This window comes from Primulina eburnea, chromosome 8 (assembly GCF_022965805.1).
Source record: "Primulina eburnea isolate SZY01 chromosome 8, ASM2296580v1, whole genome shotgun sequence".
Classification (NCBI taxonomy): domain Eukaryota; kingdom Viridiplantae; phylum Streptophyta; class Magnoliopsida; order Lamiales; family Gesneriaceae; genus Primulina; species Primulina eburnea.
The window spans coordinates 4,241,465-4,250,237 of record NC_133108.1 but is presented as its reverse complement, the minus strand read 5'-3'; the positions used below and the strand labels follow the sequence as shown (position 1 = coordinate 4,250,237).

Genomic DNA, 8,773 nt, shown 5'->3' with positions numbered 1-8,773 from the left:
TTGTGCAAACAGAAATTAATGAGGCTCGTCGCGGCCACCCTCGAAGATTCTCAAGCGAGCTCGCTGCGCTGCAAGCAATATTTCTGCAGATTCTTGGCAGTATGCCTTGTTCTCGCCTTCCTGTTGCCATGGCTTTTTAGAGGAATCCGTGTTCTTTAGAAACAATTGCATTCCAGATATATATATATATATATATATATAGATATATATATATATATATATGTCGATAAATATATTTTTAAAATACTTTTATAATAGATTAAACTTAAAAAAATATATTACCACGTCTTATAAAATTTGGTGATGAAAAATAATTCAATAAGAATGTTTTGATTAATTAATTTGATTGAGTTAATTTTATAATAAGAGCCTTAATTTGAATTACTTATGCTCTCACGCCATAAGAAAAAAATGCATATATTTTTTTTCCAATGAATAAATAAAATAAAAGGCTCAAAATATTAGCAAATTAACCCCAAACTTTGTACAATATATGAAAAACGCCCTATCGTATCCTTTCAGAACTCATACATGTTTTATAAATATTTGAGGTTCTCTTCCTCTTACTAACATCTCCAAAACCCTAGCCGCCGCTGTCGCCTCCTCCTCCCACCACTCCTCCTCCATGGTAAATGTCGCTTCTCGACCTCGCATGTATTCTATACAGAAATATGTATTGATATTACATTTATGTCACTAAACCTCAGTATATGTGTGTGAAAATGTGAAAACAGGCAGCAGAGAAGAAACTCTCAAATCCAATGAGGGAGATCAAGGTCCAGAAACTGGTACTAAACATCTCCGTGGGCGAGAGTGGAGATCGTCTTACTAGGGCTGCTAAGGTACTTTTCACCCCTCTAATTCGCTGGATGGATTTTATAATTTTCACTAATTTTTGGTGCATAACTAGCCGTTTTTAAAATTCTTCAGGTGTTGGAACAGCTCAGCGGCCAAACTCCTGTTTTCTCCAAGGGTATTTTTTTTTCACTTGGTTCTTGAGGAATATACTTTGTTTGAATCTAGTCTGTAGATTTTTATGAAGAAAGAGGTGATTAAATTTGGTTGTGAAATGGTTTTAAACATTTAATATCATTATGGAATAATTCCATTTAAGGTAGTGCGATCCGGACCTTTCCCCGAGCCAACTGCCAAGGCTTATCCCTTAGATGAAGTTTGCCTTGAATGAGACGCCTCGATATTAAGTGTTCCTCTTTAATATATATAGATTTTGTAAATCCAGTTTAATGACTACTACATAAATACGTAATAGTCATTCAATTTCGCTGATAGATCAACTGGTATTTGTTTTATTTTCATTCATTAGTTTATAAATTATAAGATATACATTCTGTTACATGTAAGAGGGAACAGGAGCTTTGCAGGCTTGTAAGTGGCAGCGGGATAGATACCATTGAGAGGTAGAGAATGTTAAGAGTGGAATGTGGGAAGTAACCGCTGTTGCATCTTGAGGGATGGAGGTGGACTTTTGGTTACTGTTAGTCGGGAGGAATTAGTGAAATAATTGTTTCAAGGCTTGGAAGAAGATGAATGCCAAATGTTTATGCAGAAAGTCAACCATTTGGCAAAATATAATTGAGGTAGTTATAGAACTGCACCAAGCGTTGATTATTTTGATCTCCCCACTTGAAATATACAACATCTTATCTGACAAAATATTTTAGAAAATTCTGAGCGGGTGCTTGAAAGTGAGAAACGCTTATGCTGGTTTTAATGAATCTGACTTTTTATGTCATGACAGGTCATGATGTCATGGCATAATATATTGAACATGGTTAAGCCTGAAATGATTTTTGTATGTTAGACTCCTTTTGAATCATGTGAATTTTAGAGAGTGCTATGCTTTGGAGTTTACTAGTTTTCCTTCTTAAGGTGAATAGAGATGAATTCTTAATTTGTTGGTCTAAATCTGTCTGTTGCAAAGAGTAAGCTTTTTCAAACATCTGACATAGTTTTATTTGTTGTTTTAACTCAAGAACACCGAGTTTTGTGCTTGAGGTTTGATTGCTTGTGATTATATTGTTAGTTTATATGACTTTTGCATTTAAACTTGATGATACGAGGACAGAAAATTAGATTTTTGTTTTGCTAGTATAGTAACTCTTCTTTTCCTTCTCTTTTCTTCTACAGCTAGATACACTGTTCGCTCTTTTGGCATCAGGCGTAATGAAAAAATTGCATGCTATGTCACAGTCAGGGGTGACAAAGCAATGCAGCTACTTGAAAGCGGATTGAAGGTCAAAGAATATGAACTATTGAGAAGAAATTTCAGTGATACTGGTTGTTTTGGCTTTGGTATTCAGGAACATATTGATCTTGGAATTAAGTAAGTAACTATGGCTTATCTTATTCTCTGAAAATGTTGGTTTTCCACCTCGTGTTGCTAAGTTTACATGGCAATATGAAGTGTCATGTACTGGAAAGTTCTGTTTTAGTTGATGATCAAAAAGATATGAATTATAGTATGTAGGCATCTTAAACAAATTGTGGCTGGTGCCAAGTTATGGGGAACTGTTTCTTGTTAGTTTTAGTGGCTGATACTTTTGATGTTGCTGCAATGCGACAGTTGATCTGTATCAAGATACTGTCGGGTGACATTAGAGTATGCTTCTTATAGAAACATTGCTTCTATGCACATGTATGGCTGCGTGTGTTTGGATTAGGTTATTTTATAAAATTTAATGACCACCTCTCTCAAAAGAAAACGAAACATCAATCTTGAAAAGGAAAAGAAAAACTACTATTGTAAGTGTGAGGTGATCATCACCTGCAGTTTTGAGATTGATTGTTAACTCAATATTTGGCGAATCTATTTTATTTAGGATGGTCTAGGCAATAAGAAAAACTACTATTGTAAGTGTAAGGTGATTATTACCTGCAGTTTTGAGATTGATTGGTTACTCAATATTTGGTGAATCTATTTTATTTAGGATGATCTAGGCAATATTGTGAAAATGCTTTCGTACATAGTTATGGCAGTTGGGTGAAGATTACTTATTTTTTATTCATGAATCTCTTCAGGTATGACCCATCAACTGGTATTTATGGTATGGACTTCTACGTTGTCTTGGAGCGTCCTGGTTACAGAGTGGGCCGTCGCCGTAGGTGCAAGTCTCGTGTTGGAATCCAACACAGGGTCACAAAGGAGGATGCAATGAAGTGGTTCCAAGTTAAATATGAAGGTGTTATCCTCAACAAGGCCTCTAATATTGCATCTTAGAAGAGAAGTCTGAAACCTCGACTAATGGCATCATGTATGAAAGTTTTCAAGTTATTTTACTCTTTGACCTAACAAAATCTTATATTTTGAAAGTTTGAGTAGCACAAGTTTGTTTTATATCTATAATATTTCCGGGTTTTCATTTTGCTAATTATGTGCATTATGTCTTATGATTTGTCAATATTTTCTGCATCGCGTGACATTCTGTTTCACGATGTACAAGAATACACGTTGCCGACGTATAGAATAAGAGATTAAAACATGGTTCAAAAGAGGAGATTCGGACTGTGTTTTGATGTTTGCATATCGTTTGCAGCATCTTTTAGTAAGAATAATCTTTACGTCTTTCGAGTTAACTTGAAAGTGAGATTGAGGACGTAAGTGAATGTGGTATCATTTGACTTGCCCACCTTAGCTGTCATATCTAGTTCGTTAGTTGAAGGAGTTTCTTAGTAGACCGCGGAAGTCTGCTGTCATACCAATTTTGTGTACCCCCCGGGGCATATGGAATCGGGGATTCCTTCAGAGTCCAGATTGACTTAACGTTCATCCCTAATTTTAATGTGCTCGATATTAATTTCATCCTTTTCTAATAAATGTAAAAAAATCAGAATCGAAGCAAACAATTTAATAAAACAACGATCGGAAAAATATGGAACCAAGAGCAGTGGCGACTACGATGCGAGAGGGCCGAGTAAAGCTTTGAAGTGGATTGCCAGCCATGTTTATCAAGTTACCAAATCTTCCGAAAGCATAAACATATCAACAAACTAGTGCTGTGCATATCATACAGTTACTGTAGCTGGCGTAGGGGTAACTCTATTTTCAACTGGGATTTCAGTGAACTCCGATAAAATTGCCCGGAACTCATCTCCGGTCATGGTCTCTTTTTCAATCAGGACTTCCACGATTTTATCCATTGCTTCACGGTTGTTTCGGATATGGCTCAAAGCAATCTCATATGCACTCTCTGTAATCCTCTTCACTGCCGCATCAATGTCTTCTGCCAGCTTTTCAGACATAGAGTTCCTTGCCATCATTCTCATGATTACATCAGCACTTTGAGCCGATGAGTCCACGAGCGACCATGGACCTATTTCAGACATACCGAAAGTAACAACCATCTACACAGAGCAACAATTTAGTAAACAAATGCCCAAGTTTCCTCGATAAAAAAAATTAATCGTAAGATCAGAAGTTTTTTCTTTTCTCGGTGTGTTAGAAGTTACAATTGATAATATGGCTTAACTCAAATATTTTAAGCTGAGCAGTAGCTCAAACGACGAGTTTCGATCAATTAAGACAGAAGATCCCATTGTTGCTCCTCCAACAATGATATTTGAAATGTTATACAGGAATCCGTAGTTGGATCGAAAAAAGTATGGTGCAGGAAAAAATGCAAGTTTTCCATTATGAAAAAGAAATCATAAATGTGTCCTTCCTAAAAATAAAAGGCACGATAAGGTACTTACTTGCTTAGCCAATCCTGTAATCTGCTGCAAATCACCAGCTGCACCAGTTGTGACCTCGGGCTCACCAAAAATAACCGCCTCAGCAGCTCTTCCACCAAGCCCACCAACAATTCTGGCAAAAAGTTGCTGCTTTGAAATTAAGGTTGGATCATCAGAAGGGATGAACCACGTCAAACCACGTGCTTGACCACGTGGTACCAAGGTGACCTTCTGAACTGCATCATGCCCTGGAGTTAGAGTTCTGCGTAACAACACAACCAACAAAATATTAGAGGTGTCATATCCAAAAGCAGCAAGCTAGATCGTGAGGATATAAAAAATTTGTTCATGCTCGGTTCATTGTCACTTGACAGTGTTCAAGTATTTTCCCTGCCACAAAATGAAGGGGCCTGAACAGGATACATCTAGAACAGGTTTTATATGATTTACAGCAAGTCACCAACTGTAACCAAAGAAACCAAATGATAGAACCTTTCTTATGGAAGAAATCCATGAATAGAGTAAGTCTTTGATATCACAGAGAGTAGAAGGTAAAAATATACAGCACCAAAGAGATCCAGATCCAACTTCCAATTATCAAAGTATCGGAAAATAAAACTAACAGAACTTCCAAACTCACAACTAATTTAAAAGAAAATAAGATTAATGTTTGGCATATATTTTACTTACCCACAGATGGCGTGGCCTACTTCATGGTACGCCACGAGACTTTTGCTCTTCCCATCTGTCATGACAGTCCCTTCCATTCCAGCAACTATCCTATCAATTGAATCATCAATTTCTTTCGATGAGATTGCTGTCTTTCCACGCCGTCCGGTAAGAATAGCAGCCTCATTTAAGAGATTTGCAAGATCTGCTCCACTAAAACCAGGTGTCCTCATGGCTACTACCTCAAGCGATACATCTGGATCAAACTTTTTATTGCTAGCGTGAACCTTAAGGATCTCTGTTCTTCCACGAACATCTGGGACATCAACAGCTACCTGCACAACGATTAAACTGTGTGTACTTGTAATCTGAAAGTTAAATTAGGGACAAGACATATGCTATATATATACTTACCTGTCGATCAAACCTTCCTGGTCTCAACAAGGCAGAATCAAGAATATCTGCACGATTAGTTGCTGCAATAACAATTATACCAGTATTTCCTTCAAAACCATCCATTTCTGTTAATAGCTGGTTCAGTGTCTGCTCCCTTTCATCATTTCCTCCACCAATACCAGTTCCTCTTTGACGCCCAACAGCATCAATTTCATCAACAAATACGATGCAAGGGGCATTTTCCTTGGCCTTCTTGAAAAGATCTCGGACTCGTGAGGCTCCAACACCAACAAACATCTCAACAAATTCAGAACCTGAAATGGAGAAAAATGGGACACCCGCTTCACCAGCAATCGCCTTGGCCAGCAAGGTCTTTCCAGTACCAGGAGGACCAATAAGAAGAACTCCCTTTGGAATACGAGCACCAACAGCAGTAAATCTCTCGGGCTTCTTAAGGAACTCCACCACCTCCATAAAATCTTGTTTTGCTTCATCTACCCCGGCAACATCATCGAAAGTTACACCTGTATTGGGTTCCATTTGAAACTTAGCCTTTGATTGACCAAAGGTAAGAGGGAAACCAGGCCCACCAGGCCCGCCCATTCCTCCACCAGACCGTCTCGAGAGAAGGAAAAGACCACCAATCAAAATTAAAGGGAAGGCCAAATTTCCAATCAAATTAAATAAAAGTGAACCAGAGTCCTCTTGAGCATTATGGGCAGCAAAGTCTATGTTCTTCTCCCTTAACTTCTGAAGGAGCTCCTGGCTAAGCCCAGGGAGTTGCACTCGCACTCTCTGCACTCGGTTACCCAACTCTGGGGAGACGGCCTCAACAATGGCAATAGTTCCGTTTTCATACAAATCAACTTTCGTCACTCTACCCTTATCGAGATACTCCAAAAATCTAGAATAGGACATCCTTGAGTTGGAAACGCCTTGATCATCAGCCCTAGCAATCCCATTACCGAGTAATGCCGGAGTAACAAGTCCAGCACCGCCAAGCAACAATTTCAGAAAGCCCCTTCTTTCTTCATTGGGCTTTTCATTCATGGTTGCTTTAACAGCCAAGACTTTACCATTCAGGGATGGGAGGCGATCTGATTGGATAGTATGTCTGCCATAAATATCATGGTTGAAAGCTGTTTTAGAATCACGTATAGATAATCCACTTCCCACTAGACATGCTGATAAAGCTGCCATCTTCTTTCCTCTGAAATTTGAAAAATACAAGAAATTTCTGAACCCATCCCAAAACACACATAAAAAAAAGCAATTAAGAATGCTATTCTTGATTCATGAATCACAACTCGTTGGTGGCTCAAGCACCCAGAATCTCGAAATGGAATCAATTTTATTCTGTTTGTTGCGCAGCCCTAATTTTCATTCTCTAGAGTTCATACACACATCAAGAACTCGGGTTGACATAAATAATCCTCATTCTACTTGAGCATCAAAGAAATGGCCAGTTATTCGAGGGGTATGATAGGCGATAACTGTGACAAAACTTTCTCATAGAGCTCAAATCAGTTATCAAAGCTTCTTTAAAAATAGAATGAAGAAAATAAAAATAAATCAAAACAAATTAGAATATCAAGACGGATCACTTTATTTCAGATTAAACATTGCTATTTCAACCTAAAAACATTAAATCTATCCTGAACTAAATTCCTGAGCAGTCCCTGATTTTTTATGCTCGGGAAAGAAGCGCAAACAAATATACACAATTCTCCTCAATCTCAACAACTACTGACAAAATTACTTAAAACCAACCAAGAATTAAGCAGGGGAGATGGGGTTAACCTTAAACATAATCAAACTAATCCAGCTCTACCAATCCAACCTCAGAACCGAACCAACAACAGTCAAGAAAGCAAGATAAACCAAACAACCACTGGATTTACGTAACAATAAAGCTGAATTCTTTAAATTGTTGAACTGAACTAAGAACAATCAAAATACAAAAAAGTTAACCAAAAACCCAAAACTTCTTGTCATCATAATCAATAAAGCTTCATCTTTCATCGTACGAGGAATAAAAACATACCAAGCAGGAGGAGATTGCTGAGGTTGGGGAAAGAGCGATTGAACTTGAAGGGTGGAACAGTGGAGACGAATGGAATTTATAGGGAATGGATGTGGTTTGGAATTGGATGCGTGGCATCTTCTGAGTGGTTAATTTGTCTTCCTTCTAGTAACTTTTTCAGTCTGATTTCATGATGGTCCTTAATTATATATTTTTAAATTATTAAATAATTTGGAATTCCTGTTTTTCCAAAAGAAAATACTTGATATTTCTGGAAAAATATAAAATTGGTTTAACGTGTAAAATATCTGTCTATTATTTATCTTCTAGCTCGAGTTAATCTCCAAAATTCGAGTTTTATGTACGTTTGACACATCAAATTCAAGCTTCATACATTAACAAAAAACATACGACCTTGTTTCAAATTTTTGAATGACAGCAGGAAATGTATTAATGATTGTAGATGCAAATTTGACAAAAAGAAACATTCAGATAGGAAAACACGTTTTTTCCCGGACGACAAGTTCCTCCCCTCCTTCAGAAAAAATTTCATTCTTGGTGTTTTCATATTTATATCACATGTGAGACCAACATGATTTTCACTTTAGGATGAGCAAAATGTGTTGTGCATATATAAATCTGTACGTACTTGGATGTGGGGTTTGTTAGTTGTCCCACATCGTTTGGATAAAATATTTGGGAGTTATATATATGGTCTTAGACAATTCTTCCCTCTTAAGTTAGCTTTTGTGGTTGAGTTAGGTTCAAATTCCAATCTTAACGTAGTATCAGAGCTCATGTTTCACTGTTATGTGTTGGACTGTCCATAGTTGGGTCACTTTTTCTGCCCATAATTGGGTCATTTGTAAATTTCACGCTCCAGATGTTCATCCATGGACGTGAAGGGAGTGTGTTAGTTGTCCCACATCGGTTGGATAAAATATATGTGTGTTATATATATGGTCTTAGACAATCCTCCTTAAGCTAGCTTTTGAG

The 8,773-nt window shown here is 37.4% G+C and overlaps 2 protein-coding genes across 5 annotated transcripts; one reads left to right on the top strand and one right to left on the bottom strand.

Annotated features, from left to right (window-relative positions):
- Nucleotides 1-474: 474 nt before the first annotated feature.
- On the top strand, nt 475-3,389 carry LOC140838553 (large ribosomal subunit protein uL5-like). Of its 2 annotated transcripts, none has more exons than XM_073204948.1 (5): nt 475-628; nt 735-842; nt 931-973; nt 2,149-2,344; nt 3,040-3,389. In XM_073204948.1, the coding sequence occupies exons 1-5, from the start codon at nt 626-628 to the stop codon at nt 3,236-3,238; spliced, it is 549 nt and encodes a 182-aa protein (XP_073061049.1). In that variant the 5' UTR covers nt 475-625; the 3' UTR covers nt 3,239-3,389. The 2 variants fall into 2 exon arrangements, with proteins under 2 accessions (XP_073061049.1, XP_073061048.1); XM_073204947.1 differs by having other exon boundaries at nt 561-634.
- Nucleotides 3,390-3,805: 416 nt separating this feature from the next.
- Nucleotides 3,806-7,942, bottom strand: LOC140838552 (ATP-dependent zinc metalloprotease FTSH 2, chloroplastic-like). Of its 3 annotated transcripts, none has more exons than XM_073204946.1 (5): nt 7,799-7,942; nt 5,769-6,964; nt 5,380-5,689; nt 4,711-4,951; nt 3,806-4,362 (listed from the first exon to the last, which is right to left on the bottom strand). In XM_073204946.1, exons 2-5 carry the CDS (start codon nt 6,952-6,954, stop codon nt 4,024-4,026), a joined length of 2,076 nt encoding a protein of 691 aa, XP_073061047.1. In that variant the 5' UTR covers nt 6,955-6,964; nt 7,799-7,942; the 3' UTR covers nt 3,806-4,023. The 3 variants fall into 3 exon arrangements, with proteins under 3 accessions (XP_073061047.1, XP_073061045.1, XP_073061046.1); XM_073204944.1 differs by having other exon boundaries at nt 5,380-5,693; nt 5,773-6,964; XM_073204945.1 differs by lacking the exon at nt 7,799-7,942 and adding an exon at nt 7,555-7,579 and having other exon boundaries at nt 5,380-5,693; nt 5,773-6,964.
- Nucleotides 7,943-8,773: the final 831 nt, after the last annotated feature.

What these genes read in the sequence shown, in the direction of transcription:
- LOC140838552 (XM_073204946.1), bottom strand. Translation starts at nt 6,954, where the DNA reads ATGGCAGCTTTATCAGCATGTCTAGTGGGAAGTGGATTATCTATACGT. An exon ending in AAGGTTTGATCGACAGGTAA is followed by an intron (nt 5,690 to 5,768) that starts GTATATATATAG and finishes TTGTGCAGGTAG; the next exon opens with CTGTTGATGTCCCAGATGTT. An exon ending in GTAGGCCACGCCATCTGTGG is followed by an intron (nt 4,952 to 5,379) that starts GTAAGTAAAATA and finishes GTTGTTACGCAG; the next exon opens with AACTCTAACTCCAGGGCATG.
- LOC140838553 (XM_073204947.1), top strand. An exon ending in GTCTTACTAGGGCTGCTAAG is followed by an intron (nt 843 to 930) that starts GTACTTTTCACC and finishes AAAATTCTTCAG; the next exon opens with GTGTTGGAACAGCTCAGCGG. An exon ending in CATATTGATCTTGGAATTAA is followed by an intron (nt 2,345 to 3,039) that starts GTAAGTAACTAT and finishes GAATCTCTTCAG; the next exon opens with GTATGACCCATCAACTGGTA.